We start from the raw sequence: 21,327 nt of genomic DNA, 5'->3' as shown, positions 1-21,327 counted from the left end.
TCTTTAATACTGCAATTCACTTTTGTCTTTAGCCAATACTAAACCAGATTATAAGTACAATAGAATTCCACACTAACCCTGTAAAGACCAGCCTACAGACAAACCTGCCACAGGCAATTCAGAGAATTTGTAATTGTCTGTATAACAGTGCAACAGGTGTAACACAATGTGATCATGCTGTCCAAACAGACTGTGCCAGGCTCCAAAAGTACGGTTATCATTATTCTAAATGCTGTATCAACAGAGCTTAACCTAGGGATTATGATCCCCATTATACACTTGAATTGTCTTCTGCATTAATTAGATTTATGTTACGAGTTAACAAAAATATCTAATATGGTCTTTTTTGAGATTCCTCAAGACTTTTTAGAATGATACAATATGCTTTCACTGAACTTTAAAGTGAACTTCACCCCCTATTTAAAACTGCAATGAAATTATGCTGTAAATGAAAAACGGTTACCTGTGATCAATGACTGTTACATCGGAAGCAGGAATCCCCAGAAGAAAACAACTCCGTTCCAGTTCTTTCTTACGAATCTCTCCTTGATTGTAATAATTTCCTGAAAATAGCAAACACAGCAATACCATCTAACTTAGTTTAGGTTAGCTTGGTAAGAATTCCTCTTTTCTTTCTCAAAGCATTACGCATGAGCATCACACATTAAATAAAAGGGCATCATTTGAGGAACAGATACATTGCAGGGGACAAACTCCACAGCTTTTACCTGAGCAACACCCGGCTTTGCTCAGGGTAAAATGCTGAGGCAAAGTCCTGCCCACCTTGACTACATTCCTCACGTTTATGCACCAAGCGTGGCTTGCAGCCGTTCATGAGCTTATTTGGCAAGGACATCAGAAATTGCCATGTCTAATCAGATCAGTGGTCCAGACAGTCCAGCATCCTCATCCTAAGAGTGGCCAAAGTTAAATGCTTCTGCCAAAGACACAGGAGATCTTCCAAACAACAATTCTGGAATAACCTGCTTGGGAAACTGCTTCCAACAACCTGTTTGATTAGCAGATGTCTTGTTCCTTGAAACATCACAATTTCTAGCTCTTCTGAGTTTTTTGTTTGGGCTTTTTGTTTTATTTTGGTATATGCCTAATCCACTTCTGAACATTGTTCAATGCTGCCTTGAACTCCCTCCTGTACTCTTAACAGCATAGGCCCGCAGAGCCAAGCTGAACAGCAAGTCCAAAGTACTTGGAACAGAATTGTTGAGATAACACATGGAAATCCTGTCCCACGATATATTCTTTAAGTGATGATAGTATGTCTGGGCCACTTCTAATGAGCAGTAGTTGTCATATAACACTAGGACACTGCAACAGAATACAGTGACGGAACTAAAAAGATTTGAAGAAATGAGGAATTCCATCATAACAATCTCTGTTTTAAGATGAAGATTTTTCAGAAGCGTGCATCATTCACAGAGGAAATTCAGGCAGAACTAATACGGCAAGATTGCAAAGAACTTACAGAACCAAAAGAAGACAGGAAACCTAATTTAGATAAGGCGTTTGGGAAAAGTTATAACGGACTGAGACCAACAACTAGCAGGGAAATGGGATTCATTATCTTAAAACATTGCCTCCTTCTTCACTGAATTATTTTCTTCTCATCTTGCCCTGACATTCCCTTATTTTTTTTTGGCATCAGCCATGCAAAGTCCATGCCAGAGCTGCGATGGCCCCTTCCAGAATGTTGCCCTGTGCAGGGCAGTACTTGCAACCCAATTTTAACTTTGAAGCAATAAAATGAAAAAAATACAGCTGAGTATTAATGTATGATTCAAGTCTGTAGTCAGCTGTCTTGAATTACACTAGAACTTTTTATTGTTGTGGGTGTGAGTCATCTAAATCTAGCATTTCTCTCAAGCAGTGTTGCAATCTGAGCCATCACTAGCAAGCTTCGTAAAATTTTCAAAGAGGGAAAGAGCAACTAGAAAAAACCACCCTCTTCTTGCAGACTATGAGTGAATGGTTTTAGGAGACTATGACAATTATTATCTGTGGGTTTGCTGAGGAACATGTCAGCTTGGTAGTCTACAGCTTAGATTGCAAGTTCCAGCTTCAGCAAAATTAATTTAAGGGTGCACCTTCACTAGATGGATTACATCAGTACAGCGGGACTTATTTTAGACTGATTTTTTGCAAGGCCGTTAACGACACTAGTGTTTTAAGATAACATATCTTTTGCTGCAATGCAGTGTAATAGCTGACTGCAGGTGATATTTTATCCAAATAATACCACTGTTCTCAAAATACCTAACTTCTACTGAACTCAAAGGAACAGATCCATGTTCCATAGCTTGAGAAAAATGTCAGGACATCAGGAATATATAAATGCTAACAACAAAAAATGGGAAGCTATTGAGAGCAAAAACAGCTAATAACTGATGCTGCTGGACTTCATCCATGGAGCACTCACAATAGAGAGTCAGCTACTGCAGACAGCAAAGCACATTTATACTGAGTTATTATTTCAATTGAAGATTACTCAGTGTGTAAAAGACTGATTTTTTTCACAGTGCTGTAATTCTAATTAATTTCTAAGTCATTTTGATTGACATCTGAAAACTGCAAGTACAACGGTTTCTAAGTAATGATTTTGTCTCAGTGTTACGATTTGCAGTCTTTGATCAACTCACTTGTCATCATCAATCATACAAATAATGAGAGGACGAACCATCTGAATTGCCCAAAAGACTAATAAGAGGCACAGAAAAATCTATTACCTCAGTGAATGTACTCTCCTGTATGGGCTGCTAGTTCTGTTACAAAGACATGCAAGAGAGTACATAGAAAGCAGCGTCAAACACACTTAATGTTTCGTGTCACTGAATCAGGAGTAAAGAAAAAAGAAAATTTAACAAAATAAACAGAAACACAACACTTCTTTGGAAAGTTCTCTAATAGCAGGAGTGTATTAGTCCCCAAAACTGAAATGGCAGAGTTGCACTTCAGTAATCTCTCCATAGCTGTGAAAAAGCCAAACGGGATCCACAGACCTTTGTCCCTCAGCAAAGACAACTGAAAGCTCTGCACTAAATCTTGAATGGGAGGTACAGAGTGATCAGTAAAGCCATTACACCACTGGACTTCAACAATAGCTTAATCCCTGTCTTCTCACCTAGATGGTCTGTTATGACAGAAAGCTTTGAAAACAACGAACAGAAAAGCTGGCAGTGAACTAGCTGGAGCTTTCAAGAACACAGAGGGCCCTTTTCCCAAATGTAAGTAGCTACCAGTGTAAGATGTAAATGTTTGTAGCCTAAGATACTTCTCTCAACAAACACAAAAAAAATCTCTTCAGTTTTCACCACAGGCTCATGAATTCTGGTATAGCAGTATGGTCTGAAAGATCAATTAAAATGAGATTGTTCCTTATGCACAAAAAACTGAACAATGTAATAACTGATTAGGTATCAGTTCTGCAGGAAAAAAAATCTGGAGCTTTTAGATCATGAGAAGAACACAAGACAAGAGTGTCACGTGCTGTGAAAAATTCTTGTCCTGGGCAAACAGTCGAGCCTGTGAGAATCTTTCCATTCTGTTAAGTCCCAGAAAGGCCTCAGCAGGAGCCCTGCTTCCAGTTTTTGATCACTGCACTTCAAAAAAGATGTGAACCAACTGGAAGAGTCCAAGGGAGAGCGATGAGAATGATCAGAGGTTTAGAAAACATGATCTATGAGGAAAGATTGCAAGAAATAGGGTTGTTTAGTCTGGAGAAGATAAGAGAGAAGAGGCAGATAACAGTCTTAAAATATGTAAGAGGTTGCTACAAAAGGATACTCTGATTTCCATGTTCATGGCAGATAGGAAAAAAAAACAATCAACCTTAAATTACACCAATGATTCAGGAAAAAGTGATTTGAAGAAAAGCTAATGCAGCACTGACACAGACCGCACAGGCTGAGGAACCTCCCTGGAGGTTCTGAAGAAGAAACTAGACATTTGTCCACAGCAAATGAAGACACATCAATGCTGCCTTCAGGTCAACTGATGGACAACACGACCTCGGGTTCCCTTCAGGCCTATTTTCCATGATTGGATTGTTACGCAACTGTTACTTTTAGATGTGTTACAGTGAATGTATCATTATGACATTAAAACTGGATCATCCAAGGAAGTCCTCTACAAGACGACAGAATTACAAGGAGATGCCAAAAGGCTGTGCTAAACAGCACCTTTTCACAACTTACTGATGCTTCCGCACAGTTTGAAAGTACCTCAGTGCTGCAACAGGAGACTGGATTGTGAAACCTCTGCGCAAGGTTCAGATACAGAGGGAGATTTTGCTACTGACTGCAGCTGCCGAAACTGTGCAGAAAGTAACATTTTGAGCAAAGCCGCCCACGCGCGGCAGCTCTCCGGGGAGCGCGGGATGTTACGACAGTGCGCCATGACCCAGAACCATGACATCAAACCGCAGATGGATGGCACGGCACCTCCTCCACTGCACCACTATTTCACAGCGGTGCCACGCTGTCACGGCAGCACAGGCCTAGAGGGCTGTGAGGTTCAGCACAGCAATGGCATCATGTGTGGCATCACGGTGACATCACATGTGGCATCACAGCTGAGTTGGGTCACCCCATGCACGGTACGGCCACCGCTTACTGCTCCGCGGCACTGACACGTCGTCACAGCCCGGGGCTTACGTCACAGCGCGAGGCCACACATGGGAAGACATCATGGCGGCCTTCCCATGACGTCACGGGCGGGAAGCCCGGCCTCTAGGGGCGGCCGCGGCAGCACCTCGGGGGTGGGTACCCCGCCGTTCCCGGTGCGTCCCCCCCTCTCTACCTGCGGAGCAGCACAGCACCGCGGCGCGGGCTCCGGCCCTGCCCAAGCCGAGCACCGTGGGGGCGAAGAACATCGCTTCGTCATCAGGGTGCGCCGTCACCAGCAACGCGCGGACGCCATCCGCCCGCGCCGCCGCTCTTCCCCTCAGGGAGGCGCGAGCCCCGTCGGCCGCGTAACGGCGCCGCAGGCGGCGCGCGCCACCGAGCAGCAGCGCGAGCAGCAGCGCAAGGAGCAGCGCCAGCGCCGCCGGCCCCCAGCCCCACGGCCCCGCTGCCATAGCGACCGGCGCCGCGCCCCTCCGCGCTGCTCCGGCAGGAAACGGGAGGGGCGGCAGGAAGGTTCCGGGACGCGAAAGGGCCCCCCCTCCCCACCCCTCTCTTCCCCGCCTCGGGGCGGGGCCGCTCGGCCGCTGTCGCGGAGACGTGCCCCGGCTCTGCTTCTCCAGGGCTGCCCAGGAGGAGGGGCACACCGGGAGGCCTCCCGCCGTGCTGCCCTCGCCAGGCCTGGCAGGGTCCCAGCCGCGGAGCGGGGCCCCGCGGGCGGGGTTTGAAGAGGGGCCGTTCCCGTGGGGAGGTCGGTGGGGAGAGCCGTCGTTGCCTGGGCCCTGCAGCGCACCAGCTGACCCTGCTGGTACGTTAAGAAATAATAACTAATAGTTACAAAAGTTGAGCTTTTCAGCGTGTAGTACCTTGTATCCCTGCGCTGTACTACTGTGGAAGAGACGCGGGTTAAGGGAGACCTCAAAAGCAGGGCAACAGGAGCTTGTCTTCAGACGTGTTCTGCTATCTGCAGATCTGCTGGCCATCCCAAGTGTGGCTGCAAGGGAAAAAGAAACGTTTGGATACGTCTTAGAAGTGAAGTCAACCATTGGAGAAGGTTGCAGAGCAAAAGGAGACAGGAGGTAGTAAAATAAACATGAAAAAGGCAATCGGATACGCGACGGCTTGGAAACTTTGCTTTTCAAGATAAACAGGCAATATGGAAGACAAGTGTGTTAAGTCAGCAATGGTGGAATATGTTAGTTGGGTAGGTTTAAAGAATAAAATGGTGAAAACAATTCAGAGGAATTCAGTATCTGAAGAGCAGCCAAGACCTCACAAGATGTATGCCTGACTTGTCTTCACAGACTTTTATTTGGACACCTTTAACTTCCAAGTGAATAGAGGCAGTCATCGGCATGTGTTGGGATTAAAAACTGCAAACACTTCAGCCTGGAGATGTGTCATGTCACTTAATGTAGCACTTCAACAGAGTAGAACTCAGCTACTCTAATATACTTAGTACAATACATGTTTTATAAGTAATCCTGTTTGCCACAGTATGAGCTCCTGCTTTATTAGTCTGAATAAATAATTGTGTGGGCACGCATCTCGCAAATGTGGGATATGACTTCTCATATTTAATGGAAATTGTAACAGCAATGAGATAATTTAGTCTTGCCTAATGACATCTCTTTTTTTTCCCATAGTAAACCTGATAAGAGATTCATTTGTGATCTTAGCACATCTGGAATTACATACTTGCAGGTAAAACGCCATGCGGATCTGAAATACCTTACTGAAAAAGCAGGGAACAATTTACATACCCTTCACTCGGGGGGGAGGAATAAAAAGACATTTGAGATTTTAAACCCCTCACATTTTTCAGAAGTCATTCGTCGCTAGAGGCGGAGGCACGACGTCAGTGACAGCGCGGGAGTCTGACGGGGCCCCGCCGGAGGTGCCGCAGCCCGGGGGGCGGGAAGGGCACGGCGGGGGCTGGGCGCCCTCCGGGCGATGCTCTGGGCCCGGGACGGGTTCCCGCCTCCCCGCTCTGAGCAGCCCGCGGCTCCAGAGGCCCCATTCATCGGCACGGCCGCGGCCTGCCGGCTCCGCGGCTGCCCCCTGCGCCCCTCTCGCCCCGCTCGGGGCCCGTTATCAGTTATTATAAGTTTATATCAATTCGCCCGTAATGCGGCGGGGGAGACCGAGGCGGTGCGGCTCTCCCGCGCTCCCACCCCCTCCGGTCAGTAGCATCACCGGGAGAGCCGCCGGGCCGGGTCCCTCAGCAGCGCCCACCGGCAGCCGGTGCTGACGGGACCCGCTCTCCTCAGCGCCGCCGCGCCCCGCGCTCGCCTCATGGCGGCCGCCCCCCCATCCCCCCCCCCCCCCCCGAGCCCCCTCAGCGGGGAGGGGGAGGGAATCCTTCCCCGCCGCACCGGCCAGCGGGTCCTGGAAGGAGCATAGCAGCCCTCCCTCTCACCGCCGAGCCCGCCGGCGGCTTCTCGCGGGCTGGCGCTGCCCGGGCAGCGCCGCACACCGGCATGGCGGGAGGAAGGGGCGAGTCCTCGCGGCCGGTAGAAACCACCGGACGGCGGCGCCGCCGTTTGTTCAGTAGCTGCCAGGACCTGCCGCGAGGGGGCGGAGCCCACCGAGCCGGGGGAGGGGAGGCAAGATGGCGGTGGCGGTGGCGCTGAGGTTGAGGTGAGACGTCGCGACCGTCCAGCCCCGCCAGAGCCTGCCGCCCGGGCTGCCCCAGCGCCGCGCCGTCGGTAAGGGCAGGGGGCCCGGCGGGGCGGCGTGGGGGGGCGGCGCGGCCCGGTGGGGCAGCGGGGCCTAGCACCTCCGCTGTGAGGAGGAGGAGGAGGAGGAGGAGGAGGGGGAAGAGGCGGGGGCCCCGGCCATCCCTTCCTCCTCCCTCCTCACCGGGGAGAGAGCCGCTCTCGTCCCCGCGGGGAGGGCGCTGAAGCCGGGGAGGGTCTTTGGGGGAGCCGCCGGGGGTGGGGGAGGTGGGCGGATCAGGTGTGGGCTGGGGCGGGGGGTGCCCGGTGCCCGCGGGTTTTTTTTTCTCCATTGACGCTGTTTGTGTGCAGGAAGGTCCGGAGGGGACGGTGGGGCGGGGGGTGGCCGTGAGAGATGGCCCTTGCAGGGAAGTTTTTGGAGAAATCCCAGAGCATCGGTGTGTTGGGTGTTAATCCCTGTCCTGTAGGTAGGAGAAGTGCAAGTTAAAAAAAAAAAAAGAAAAAAGAAAAAAAAAAAGGGGGCCAGTTCTTCAAAATCGGCCACTTGGACGCTCGGCCAGGAGCGCGTTAGTTCCTGAAGATGTCCTGCCTTCAGAGCTCGCGTGTTGGAGGTGCGTCGCGGCCGCCTGCTCCAGCCCCACGTTGAGGTTGTCAGTGGTGGGGAGTTGTTGCTGATGCTGACGCTGAATTATTCATATAGGACCTGTAAACATCCCCAGCTTCTGTCATCTCTGGGCTGCTGGAGGGCACAATGGAAGTGGCTTTTTCTAGAATTATTCTGACTTGATGGTAAAGAACTTTTGTACTTACTGATTTTTCTGTACTTAAAAAAACTGTGGGTATTGAGTCGGTTACAGTTAGACAAGGTTCTAAATGGACGTATGTACTGTTAGTGTTAGGCAGGCTCAAGTAAGTAAGTAGGTAGTCTGAACAATCTATTGTTGTCCAAAACCTGTTTCTTCTTGTTTCACAGATATGGTCTTAACAAGTGTATTGCCTTTTCATGACTGTAAATATTGGTGTAACCTAAGAATAAAAAAAAAAAAGGACAACTTATTACAGTGAGAAGGGGATATCGAGTTCTGAAGACTCGGTTTTGTGGCAGCATTCTTGTATTATGCAGTATTTTTAGGTATAGTACTATAGTTATGGACTGCTGGAGCTCAGGTAGGGATTTTTATCCTAGGCAGTATAATTTGAGGGGAAAAAAACGGTGCTGTTGTAAAAAACATTACTATTGTGGTAAGTAGGATGGTCATGGGCACAGCGTAAGTGCCTGAATAAGTGGACATATAGCGTTGTGTCACTGCACATGAGGACCGTGCAGATCTGTTGCAATTTTGCACTGGAATTTTATTCTGCAGAATGTTGTTATTCCTGATTAACTAAACAACCTTGACATTTGGAAAGGAAGTATGCAATATTTGAAGTGGATTTCTAGTTAGCTGAAATCTAGTGTCTTGTGTTGGGGGATGAAAGACCTTCGTGCTTATCCCAAGGATTCAAAAGTTCAGAGGAAACAAGCCAACTACAGTGACCCTTTTTGCGAAAGCATAGTTAATTTTTTCTTGACATCGCTTTTCTTTGTGATATAGTATAGGCTGCTAAGGAAAAAAGTTCTGTGTGCTTTATGTGCAGTATAATTTGCCTATTTGAAATATACTGTTTGATATTGGTCACTAAAATACCTAAACTTGTTACTGCAACATGGGAAAGAGCAGCATTTTGGAATGTTCTTTCTAAGAGTTATAATGTGCATTTTTTAACGTGTGGAGAGGATATTACAAGTGTTTGCTTCCACAAGTGTTACTTCTCTCTAGCTTGTTAGTTATTGTACGAGTCAATTAAAAATAACTTTCCAGATTGGAATTATGTGCACAAAATTGGAGTATATTCACTTTTCTACATTCTGCTGCTGCTGATTTATTTTAAATACACTTATCTCCTACAACCACTCATTTTAGTTGCTCTTTCTGGGCAGACATGGTTTTCATTGTGATCTAAAGGGATCTAGAAAACTCTCTCAAAACCTGTGGTAAAAGCAGGGACAGACTCTAAAGCTTCCTTTCAGTTTCCCCCCTCTAGTCCCATTCCGCAGTTCTTGTGGTTCTCTAACTGCATCTTCTAAGTTATTTAATTTCTCAGTTACAGCATGAGTGGGAGATGCTCACGGGGAAGGGAAGCTGACTCTTCTTGAACTACTGTTAAATGCATAAAAGTAACTGAAAAAATCTTCTGTATTAGAGAAAAATATTTTCCTTTTTTTCTGTATTATGTTCTATATTGGCATTTAACTTACCCTTTCAAAGCTCTCAGCCAAAGTTTTGGTGAAATGTTTTATTCCTCCTCTTTTATGCTTGCCTACAAAATGGTTTTAATGGAAGTTTTCTTGCATGATCAAAAATACTATCTGGAGTTCTAGTGTGTGTAGCTACTTAAATTTAAGATTTTAACAGTTGTTTAAGCTGGAAGGGATCTATGCCTCATGCAGGTGCACTGCCACACAGTACAATCTTGAGAACAGACTAGTAACCAGACAGTGGTTTCATAATGCAAACAAACATTTCCTGGATGCCAGTCTTGAACTCTTCAAGTCATTTATGTTCTGTAGTCAAATCTGAATCAGTGTTTCAGGTGACAAGCTGTTAACTGAATGTGTTACCTTGTCTCTCTACTGTAAATGTTCCAGATAAAAATTCTGACCTATGCAGGACTGCTGTCTATAAATATTTACTTTGTGCTATTTCTAAATTATGCGAATAGCCAGGAACGTGCTGAATATGTCTTCCATTTTAGTTTCTCTCTCCTTCAGTGATTCTCCATCTAGTAATGATGTTTTGTGATGTTCCCTTCCTCTTCCGTGCTAGTTCAGTGTTTATCCACCATCTGTTAAATGACTACCACAGTCCGGGCCTACTGGGGCTTAAGTTTAGTGAGTTGGTGTGCATACAGAAAGCTCAATCTTACCTTGGAGCTATGTTTCCTCCCAGTATCCTAGGAGAGACATCTATGTCCTTGAATAGCTTCACATCTAAACCACTCATGTAATGTTGCCACTCCCAGACTGATTTGATATGCAGTTTTTTTCTTCAGGCTTAAGGAGGATGTTGGTCTATGTGGTTTTGAAGTCAGTGACTTCACCTGCTTATGATTACAAAGGGTATTGCAAAATTAAGATACTGTATTGGTACAAAGATGCATCAGCCATCTCTGAAAAATCTGTTGTTCATAACTCTTAGCAGTAAAAAATTCAGAAATGAAATTTTTATGCAGACAGATTACCTGGACAAACTGTTGACCAGGACTTAAAAATTCTGTGCATGTCAAGTGACGAGTCTTGGGTAAAACTGAAAATGAAAATACATTCACAAAGATGGCGAGGGAAGGAAAACCTACAAATGAGAAAGGATGAGGTAAAGTATAAAATATGCTTAAACTAATACGATGTTTCTCTTAATACCTCCTTTTGTGCCATACATTCACTTGTGCCTTATGGTGTGCTGCAGGGAAAGTGCATTTGGCTAATTCTCTTTGTAGTCTTCATGAAGTCAGAGGCACGCTTGTCCCGTCAAGAGTTGAAAACAGCCGCAGTAGCATTCCCTGGCTGCAGGGCACAGGCCACATGCTCCACATGAAACGTCTGCTGGGCCATTACTGGTGGGGTTCCTGGGCAGAACCTGGGGCTGCTTTGAGAAGTGGAAGCTCTCCTAAATGGATTAAAATACATTCACATTTCAAGGAAGATGTCTAACAAACGTGAATATAAATCAACTAGGGAACCTACTGATTCCTGGCCTGTTTGTCAGTGTTAGAAAGTTAAGCCCATGTAAGTTCATTACAAGTTCAAGTGCTGTTCAGCAAACTAGATAGGTATATTATTAAAGTTCAGCTGTACTCGTCACCTAATTAATAATAGATTTGGGAAAAAAAAAAGGAGGAATTAGTTTAAATAAAAAAAAATTGTATATACTTGGTTATCCACTGTAGAGTTTTGTCTCAGGTTCATATTCTTCAACTCTTGTTTCTGTGTTTATGCTATCTGAAATGCTGTATTGACAGAGAAGGGATGTCTGGAAGATGGGAATTCTCCCATATAATCAGTGTAATTTCATGGTTTAGCTTTCTTGGAATGTTATTCCCAAAACCTTTCTTAATAAATGTGGTCTCTTACCTGTTCCATTATAGCCGTTATTTGTGTAGGTGCTGATGTTTCAGTATGGTCTCAAAGATCAGACTTAGGCATATCTAAAACCTTGAAGTTCTGGGGTTTGGGTTTTTTTTCATAGATGTAAAAGCTTACTTATACCATTTGTAGTTCAAGATCTCTTCCATTCTTTGCCTTCTTCTGTGACTTAGAGGCTGTTGTATGAGTCTCAACTGGAGGTAAATTTTTATATATTGTTGCATTCCCTGTGAAGTAGAACATCTCAAACTTAGTCATAAATGTAGTAACAATAAACTTTGTTTCCAGAAGGCCCTGGTGCATTTCCTGTGGAGTATCTGAATAGACCTAGGCATTGCTCTTAGGTACAGTAAAAAAAATTTCTTATTTTAATCTTATTATATTTTTACCTAAAATCTAGACTTGATTTTGTCTGAACCCAGTCAAGTGAGGAGAGTGATGAGGCTGATACTTAGTTGGCCCTGAACTGCTCTTTATAGTATGTGGTTTCTTTTATAATACATCGTAGTTTGTGGAGCTATGGGTTTAGTCAGTATGGATTAGTCAAGTTGTATTTCTTTTTCTAAACCAAAGCTGCTTTAAAAAGCTGCCACTACAGGTATGCTTTTGATAATGAATGAACTACAAGAAGAGGCTGGAAACTTAAAACCGTGACCACATAACTTCTTGCACGTTAGATGACGTCAAAAGCAGTTTTACCTGCAGACAGATTAACAGTGGAGGAATAAATTCATGTGCAGTAGCTGTTTTTAAAGTGCCTATGCTTTCAGTCCAAGAGGGAGAAGCAAAAATTGTTGTTTTGAAAGAATATTTTATGCATAGTGTATGATATATATGAAGTTTGAGATCATAATGGTTATTTCTAAATCATAGGTGAAATGGGAGGAAATAGGTGAATTTGAGTAAACCTCAGCGAGTTGTTGGACACTGACTCATGTGTGAGGATGACTTGCCGAGGAAGGTTGTCGTCGTTCTTACCACCGCTTCTTGTGTAGCATCCCTTGAACCTCTTGCATGCTACAAACTGGTACATTGGAGGATGCTTGAGTTGGTTTCTGTTTTACCTTATAGTTTTGTGGGTGAAGTTTGAATGCTTCAGTTGATGTTTCATAACCAGTTGAATTACCCCTGTGGCAGGGATGGGGCCCTTCAAAAGGGGTAAGGTAGATGTCTGGGGTTTGGGAACTGCTGCAGTTATCTCAGAAAAATGCTATCTCCCCTTGTGAATGAGAGACCTTGTCTGTGCAGTGGTTGGACTTTGTAGGGTTTGCTTTGGACATTCAGTTCTGTAGATGTGGTTTCTGGTCTTTGGCTCATGAAAATTTTTTGTGGCGTACATTAACTGCATGCTATTTGCTGTATTGGGAGAACCAGGAACAAGAATCTGGTGTTGCCAGGAAAACCAAAATATGTTTTAAATGTCTTTAGGAAATAAGCTATCTACTTTTCTATGATATACTTTTAAAACCAGAAAACTGTGTAAGGTTTGTACCCTTCTTTGGTTTAAATCATTGCTCAGTGGTACTTTTAGTCAAGGAAATGTCTACATCCTTGATTTCCATTTCTGAATGGAGGACTTCCTCCTACCTCTTTTGGATAGTTTTGGTGTTATTGTGACCCTCCTTGGCAGAAGAGCTGGATAGGCTCCTTCACAATCAGTAAGTGCTATTCCTTGATAAAACTCAGAAGAGGAGGTTTCCTTCCTCAGGGATTCTCTGTACCCCGGTGTGTTAACTGGTGAGCGGATGCTGAAAATATGTACTCTTATTTGAAATGTATGCGCTCAGCACCCCTCTTTTTTTTTTTTTCCTTTTTCTTTTTTTTTTTTGGTGAGGCAGGTGGGTAGCTGATTAGAAACTTCCTAAGATGTTAATGTAGTCTTAGTTTTTCCTGTTATTATCCTCCATATAATATAGCAAAGTTGTGTATAGCCTGGGTCTTGATATCATGTATTAGCAACTTTTCTTTAAGCTCATAAATTACAGGAGAGATTAAAATAGAATTTCCTGGAGAAGAGTATCTTGTCAGCTGAATTTGATCGACCCCATTTTGGTAGAGCACAAATTCTATTTGTACTTGTAGTTACCTAGCAGGAGAGAGAGAGAAACTGTTATTTTAAGATGATGTGATCCTGAGATTTGGGCAACAGTTTGGTTTTAAATTGCATATGCAAGTATGCAACCCATATTCACCTTTTGGAATGGCAACAAAAATCGTTTTGAAGTACTCTTTTAATACTTACTTAATATTTAATGTTCCAAAAGCTATTACTTGAGTACTTTAAGGAGTTGGTAGTCTGTTAATGGAAAATCTTTTTCTATTAAAATTTGAAGTATAAAATCCTATTTTAATTTTTTAGCTATCTTGATGCAGATGGAAAAGTCTTGCTAGTATAGAGTAAATGTGACATCTTGAATTGATGGCTGTAATGCTCCTTGACTTCTGTCACTTCTGTAATTGGCTAAATTAAAGTATACCGTGCTTCCACGTCATGTAGAATATGTCAGACACTGTATAGCATAATTGTGAGTTAATGCTTTGGACATTCAGAAATAAGATGATATTGTACACTAGTAGAAATTTCGGGGTGTGAGAAGGGTCAAATTCGGATGTTTGGGCTTTTCTTAGAATCTTTTTTCAAATACTCCCATTGCTGTATTTATGGCTTGAGTCATATGACATTAGTAATTAATGGAGAGAATGTTATTTAGTGTTACTAGTAAAACACAGCCTTAGAGATGTTAATTTTTTAAACTGTATTTCTAGCAGGGATAGAAATAGCAATTTTTGTGTCAATAACCTTGTGAGTAGAGGGAGTGCAACTACATGAGATTAAAGTTCTCAGGAATTTATGGTATACTTTAAATGTCTGTCACAGAAGAAGAAAAGGCATTTGCACATGCAGAATTGTCATGGAAAATTCAGCGGTTAGTTGTTCTCAACTTCGAGGAATACGTTCATTGTTTCGATTCACTCTAATAGCATATGCCCATATGCTTTGACTATGAGCTTCAGACGATTCTGCAACATAAAACTGAGTGGAAAAAGATTAAAGAAAGTGTGGAAGAGGTCCTGAGCTTTGAGGATGATGTCTGTGTTCTGCAAAAACGGGAAGCACAGTATTCTGGAACGTGTTTAAATAGCCGTTACTTAAATTGTCTTTAATTTCAGTGCTGACCTATTAACATTTTTTGCTTGTAGCATGCAAAGAATCTTTCATCTTTTGGGGGGTATGCCCAACAGATTTTCATACTTACAAGCACACTTCTAAGCTTGGATATTGTAGCTGGAATACACTTCCTTCAGTTCTTGTTTTAAAGCACAAAATTATCTTAAATCTGCTCAGGCATCAACCTTCTGGTAGGTTCTTGAATGAAAACCCTGTCTTTTAAGATTGTCCTATCTGATGATCCTGTAGCTGATTTTCTCACCATCCCATTCCACAATACTTTGCAGAACTTTATATAATCAGACTTGAAGGGTTGACATAGATCAATTTGAACCCAAACTTCTTTTCTTTGTCACTAAATTTTTTCATTGTTTTTCTGAATAACTGTCATATGACTATGCTGATAATTGGACATTAAGGCAGTGACTGAAGGACTAATAACTGCTCTTGAAGTGTCTTGTGCTTTTTTAGTTAAGACTTCTAGACTGCTAAGTCAGTCCAAGCTTGTAACGGTACCGTTAATGTTCTGAGCGTTGGAGTTTTAGATGGTAAGTAAAACTTAGCCTTTTACTGTGTCTATTAGTTTGAATAAATAACTTTTTATATGGAGATTGGACCCATTAAGCTATTTTTAGAAATCTGTCAGAAATGTACATGTTGGTATTTTGTTGTGTGTGGCATATCCCCAAGATGCAAATTTGATGTTTTTGCTTGAGTGTTTGAACAGATTTATGATTATCTGACAAAATAAGAATACTACTAGGAAGATTTGTTTTGCAAATCTAGCAATGTATTTGAAGGGTTTTACTTATGTGACTCTCAACTTGTAATTTTGTGTTATTGTATGTGAGTTGGAGCATTGTGTCTTGAAGGTACAGACACGGGTCTGTAATTCAAGAAATCTAGTTATTGTGGTTTAATAGCTTGGTCATTAAATGTGGCCTGTTTTGGTTTGGTTTTTTCCATGAGATTGTTTCATTACCTTTTTATAAAGTGAAATCACAGAAAGAATTATTCACAAGTATTGTTATCACGCTTTGGATAAAGCCTGTCTAACCACTGCTGAAACAGTCCCTTCACCCTTCATTTTCTTGCCAGAGTAAACTTTGAATAAATATCCCTGAATTAATTTTGTGATTCGTTGTAGAGCCCCTGCATAAGGCAGAGCCTTCCTTGTTCTGCCATAGGTTAGTTACATCAGAGCTCAATTTCCTAAGGCTGCTGATTTAAAAACAAAATCCCCCAACTCAGTTAAGCCTTATATGACTGTAATCTAATTCTTTACGCTCTTTATATCACACTTAGTTTGCTCAAAAACAAGATGAGGAAAATTCCCAAAAGGATATGAAATTTAATTAGCAAATGTTGGTTAAGTACTTCAAGATGGCATGAAAATTACTCTAAATGCAAAAGTGTTAGCTTGTTTCGTATATGTGAAGAAAAATTGAGCCTACCCATGAGACTAGTCTTTTATCCCTGGAGGTGGATGTAAGAGTAGGAGACAGGGTATTCCAGCCAGCAGGGCCGTGGTTCCCCAAGCAGCGAGTAGGTGACTGCCGTCCATCTGGCCTCTTGACCCCATCCCTTCTGCTGGCGTAAACATTTGTGCGGCCATGCGTTGAACAGTTTTGGGGAACTGGCCTGCTAAAAATAGTCCCAGTTTTTAACCTGCTCTATTTTCCCAAGTGAAGAACTGCTTTTCTCGGGCAGTGCTAGCTTTTGCCTGCTTAACATGCTGCAAGACTTGAGTCTTATTTCTGATTCAGTCATTGACTATTTCCTGGCGAGTCTTTGATAGATTGCTTAACCTTTCTGTGACTCATTTTCCCATGTGTCTACTGAAGATAGTATGTACTTCTGCTTCTTTCTGAAGCATTTTGAGATCTGGAGATCAAGAGATATTGTTCAAATTAGTATTGCCTCATAGAAACCAGATCTGAAATTATGCTATGAGTGTTGCCATTATAATACCCAGTTCTAAATTATTTGTAACTTAAAATTCTCCACATATGACAAATGTAAGTGCAAACAGTAGCTTTTAAGGGGAAGTCTGAATAGGATCTGTGCAGTAGTTTGAGCTGGCCAAAGAGAAAAAGATCGTCATACCTTTAGAAATAAACATTGTTAAATCATTTCCTTGCCCAAGAAGCTCGAATTAACGCAGGGCCAGGTATCTCTTCACAGTTCCTGAAACTATTACTCTTGTCACTGCTTTTTCTCAGCTAGGTATCTTGAGACTTAACAGTTTCTTTTTTGACTCTTTGCTCCTACCTCTGTAATTTTTTTTTTTTTTTTTTTAAATATTATCCATTTGACACTACTGGGTTTCCCCATCCCTTATATGTTTCACCACAGAGTCTGGGAATATCAGTGAAGTGGGACACTATAGCAGAATGGTCTGGGTTCTGAAGTACAAAACAAGAAGTATTTCTTTCTGCCCCTTCTAATTGTCAGTATTCAGCGAGACAGACAATTTGCCAGCCTGGTTGGCAGCTGTATGAAAGTATTCACGACCTAACTTTATCCTTTTGAGACATTTAAGGCAGAATTCCAAAGCCTGTAACAGCTCTTGTAAATGTTTATTATGAGAAACCTCTGAAATTTGCAGAATAACATGAAAAGATATGAAAATACTTGTCTGAAAAATAGAATCTTGCTGTCATTGACTGAACAGAGTTGGAAGCTGATTTCATGTGTTATAATTTGTCAAGGGTGCTGAAAATGAAGATGAGCAGCCTCTGCTCTGGCAAGGAAGAGGGAACCAGTGGAAGGATCGGAGAGGCGGAGAGAGTTAATAGCGAGGAGCTTTAAAGGAGGATTCTGATTGGATTTGAGTAGAGCAAGACGAAGTTTGTCATGACTAATGGAAGGATACAGCAGTAAGGAAAGCCCGGATGAGGTTGTTTACAGTCTACACACACAGTTACAATTTTATGCAAAAAGACTGCCGTATTTAAACATCATCTGAACGTATGGAACTTGGAGAGGTTACAGCAGGAAGCTGGCATTGCCCTCACTGACCAAGAAATAGATCGATGAAGAATAATCCGTGTCTGCTGGATACATGCGAGCAGATGCTGAAGAGAGAGGCAGATGCTTTTAGGTGAAAGGTCATAAGGTTGCCTGCAGAGAAATAAGAGTTCAAGTCAAGTACTTTCATCCACAATTGCAGAATTAAGTAGTAAGACAGGGAGAGATAAGCAGAATATCAGTGGTAATTCTGTTGGCTAATATTGGCAAAAACTTCTCCCCCCGCAACATGGCAGAGAGTGTAAACAAGCTCATACTATAGGAGACTGGGAGATAAGATGGGGTCTGCAGGGCGTGTAGAGAGGTCAAATGAGGAGAGCGTGCAGGCACATGTATACATCTGTAACAAGAAATGGAGGCTTAGAGGGAGGGAATATTGTACTTCAATGTCATTTTACGTGTTGTTGTACTACAGTGTTGATTTTATCTTGAAAGAAATGAGATCCTACGCAGAATCCCCATCCTTTAATTCCCTTCCTACCTTGTAATTGCCAATATGTAACCATGTATTTTCCTCTACTGTTACTGCCCTTATCTCTTCCTGCTGTTGTGCCAGTTCCCTCAGGGAGGAAGAAGAATGCACCCCCACCATTGATAACTTCATTTTTTTTTCTTTTTTCCTCTCTCCACTTCCTGCCTCTCTTATTGACCACGATTATAACCTCTACTGCTCTTTCTGTTGCCTTCCTCTGTTGGCAGCTTTTCTTTGTTTCACTTTTTTTTTTTTTTTTTTTTTTTAATTTTTATTATGGTGCTGCGAACATGATCATACTTGCAGTTCTCAGTAGGAAGGCCATTAGACTGAATGTTTTCCTATGTATTATGTAAAACTTGTAGGTTATGAGATAGGGGGTTTGAGTTAACGTTGTTGGATAGATGAAGGATGTTCATGCTTGTGTGACATGCCCCCCTGCCCCCCTCATCTTTCCATATCTAGCACAGAATCTGGAGAGATGGTCAGGACTTCTCATTGCTGTTGGTTGTGAAAGTTTCTTATATCAATGAAGATTTCAGGACTAACAGTCCTAACGCAAACCTAACAATCTGTACACTACAGTTCTTGTGAATGGAGAAATAGCCTTTATAGCATCACACAAAGTGAGTGTGGATTGAACTTTCAGCACCTGGGTTAATGATCAACTTGTGGGTTTGACTGAATATTGAGAAAATAAGGAGAAGATGTAACTTGACAGAGAGGAATTAAAAGGACCTTGAATCATGCAGTAGTTGGCCTATATTTGTGTGTGATTTTCAAGTGGCTGCTCTCCAGATCCCCTCTGCATCCCCAGAGTCTTCAGATCTACCTGACTGTGGTCAGCATGTCAAGGAAGAGAATAAGAACAGGATGAGTATTTATTGATACTTTCCCAGAATCTGGTGTACATTTCTGGCTCCCTATGCCTCAGAATGGGTATCGTAGAACTAGAGAAGGTTTGGAAGTGGTTGACAAGGAACAGCCAAGTAGATTAGGATTCTTCAGCATAGAAGAGATACAGCTGAAGGGATATGATAGAAGTCTACGGAATCACGTGTGCAACGGGGGAAAGTAGAATATGAAATAGATGTTTGGTCTGTTCCAATGCGAAAACTAGAGATATCAAAGGAACATAGCAGGTCCAGAGTGAACAAAAGCTGATGGCTTCTTATGTGAAGTGCCACTAAACTAGAAGTTCTTGCAACAAGCAGTTGTGAATGCTGAGAGTTTGTACTAGTTCAGAAAACAGCTGGACAAACCAATGGCAGAGAAAGCCATTAAGAAATCTTAAACAGAAAGGCTCTGACTCAAGGAATCCCTGAGCCACAAGCTATGTCGCGGGGAGCCACTAGAAGGCTGAAGAGTTTGTTGGGAAAGTACTGGTATGTGCTCCCTAAATGCCTGCTGCTGGCCATTGTCAGTCACAGCATATTGGGCTAAAGGAGCTTTGATCAGATCCAGTATTACTGTCTTTATTCCTCACTGAAGTTTTTAAAGTGTAGCAGACATACATATATATATATAAAATCCAGTTAGTCATCTTCCAGATATTTATGAAGACTGCATATGAAGCTGGTGAGGTAGCACAAGTTAGGGCATCAGCAGTTCGTCAAACTAAGATTTGTACTTTTATAACCTTAAATTGTTTGAGCATCCTTATACCATGGAGCCAGTTGTTCATTTAATAATAAATGTTCACCAGCCTGTGATAGGGGTAGTTATCACAGTATTAAACATTTGATTGAGCTGACAGTTAGCTATATGCCATAGTTTTACATGGACTTTCACAGAAATTGAGAGAGAAAAATCAAAGGTTTTCTTTTTGCTGCAGCTTGGACTTAGGAATACATTTGAGTGTTCAGGTACTATAGCTTGCAACTATCACAATCTATATTAGCTAAAACTGCTTGCTTTCTGACACTGTTTCTTGATTAAATGGAAAGCATATGACTCAGACCTATTAGACCATCACATAGTTGGTAAAGATGTACTCTAATGAATGCAGTATGAATGATGAAGCATAATAAATGTTAATGGTGAAGAATTCTATGTTAGAACTTGTCACTTGGATATGAATTATAAGTGCTATAATAGATATACAGGTACTATAAAGCACACAACTAGTGATCTGTAGTATTGCTTTGAAAGAGAAACTATTTTTTTCTTTGATTTTTCATATCTGAAAGTCAGGTTTAAGAGGTAAATCTAAATTTGTCTCATTATTCTGATAGTCCAACGTGTAAAGCTTTCTTTGTTTGATGGGGGGGGGGGGGAACCCAACCAGAAGAGGAATGATAAAATATGTTAGATAAACTTCAAGATCTGTTTGTATAGCTTGCTGTGTCTGATCCTTTCCTGAGCTGATTTTGTCTATTGACTGTTAGTGGAAAATGCAGTTCAGAAGTATAACTTTACATGTGATGTTTGTGAAAGGCTGCAGATTAATGTGCTGTGAAATGAAGCCATCTAGGCAGGGATCAACAGTTACTTTATTTGAAGGTCTGATATGTCTGCTAAGCTCTGGACCAGAGGTTGAGAATTTGCTACAGGTCTGATAGAATTCTGTATTTAATACATAGGCTCCAAGAATTACATCTTTTGAGTTATCAGAGAGAAGTATCTTGTGTTTAAAAAATGTGTATGTCCTGCTCTTTTGGTTAGAGCCATAATTTACCTGCTCCAAGCACTGATGGGTGCAGTGTTTAATCAATGTCTTCTGATCTTCAGCAGCTGAAACTATACGCAGCTTCATAGATGCTCGGACTTTGTTAGTGAACTTGTCTGGATTTTTTCAGTATTCAAAATCTTCCCCAGATCGGTATGCATTTCAGTGTTTGCTGTTAATCTGTAGCTGGAGAATACAATAGAGGCAAAGTATCATCAAATGTCAACTAAGCAGGATTGTTTTACGGCTTCATAGTATATTCAGTTTCTGGCATCCTATATGAGACAAACTATGCTGTCAATTGAAACAGTGTTGGGTTTTTTTCTTTGTGACTGCCTTTTTTACTAACTACTTCTGTAAAGCTGCTGTTAGATGGTAATAGTATTTTAGGGCCTGACTAAAACACTGTGGTTGAATGAACTGTAGGTGGCATTGAGTAAAGCAGCCCTAAGACTACCTGAATCTGAAAGTAAGAAACAGTTCATAGAATCCA

General features: G+C 42.4%; 2 protein-coding genes across 3 annotated transcripts in view; one reads left to right on the top strand and one right to left on the bottom strand.

Annotated features, from left to right (window-relative positions):
• PIGL (phosphatidylinositol glycan anchor biosynthesis class L) overlaps positions 1-5,089 on the bottom strand; it is a 61,588-nt gene extending 56,499 nt beyond the window's left edge. The window contains exons 1-2 of the mRNA XM_050909075.1: positions 4,813-5,089; positions 464-563 (exon numbers count right to left, since the gene is read on the bottom strand). Coding sequence (XP_050765032.1) covers positions 464-563; positions 4,813-5,089 — 377 coding nt within the window. The remainder of the gene's footprint in view (positions 1-463; positions 564-4,812) is intronic.
• A 2,194-nt stretch (positions 5,090-7,283) lies between these two features.
• Positions 7,284-21,327, top strand: part of NCOR1 (nuclear receptor corepressor 1) — a 74,109-nt gene continuing 60,065 nt past the window's right edge. Inside the window, exons 1-2 of one of the 2 annotated variants that reach the window (XM_050909164.1) lie at positions 7,848-7,923; positions 8,013-8,101. The gene's annotated coding sequence lies outside the window, so the exon portion shown is untranslated. Of the gene's footprint in view, positions 7,343-7,847; positions 7,924-8,012; positions 8,102-21,327 lie in introns of those variants that run through there. The other variant, XM_050909165.1, reaches the window with a different exon arrangement.

Source organism: Gymnogyps californianus, chromosome 20 (genome assembly GCF_018139145.2).
Source record: "Gymnogyps californianus isolate 813 chromosome 20, ASM1813914v2, whole genome shotgun sequence".
In the NCBI taxonomy this organism is placed as follows: domain Eukaryota; kingdom Metazoa; phylum Chordata; class Aves; order Accipitriformes; family Cathartidae; genus Gymnogyps; species Gymnogyps californianus.
The sequence above is the reverse complement of the archived record's forward strand: the minus strand, read 5'-3'. Positions and strand labels throughout refer to the sequence as shown.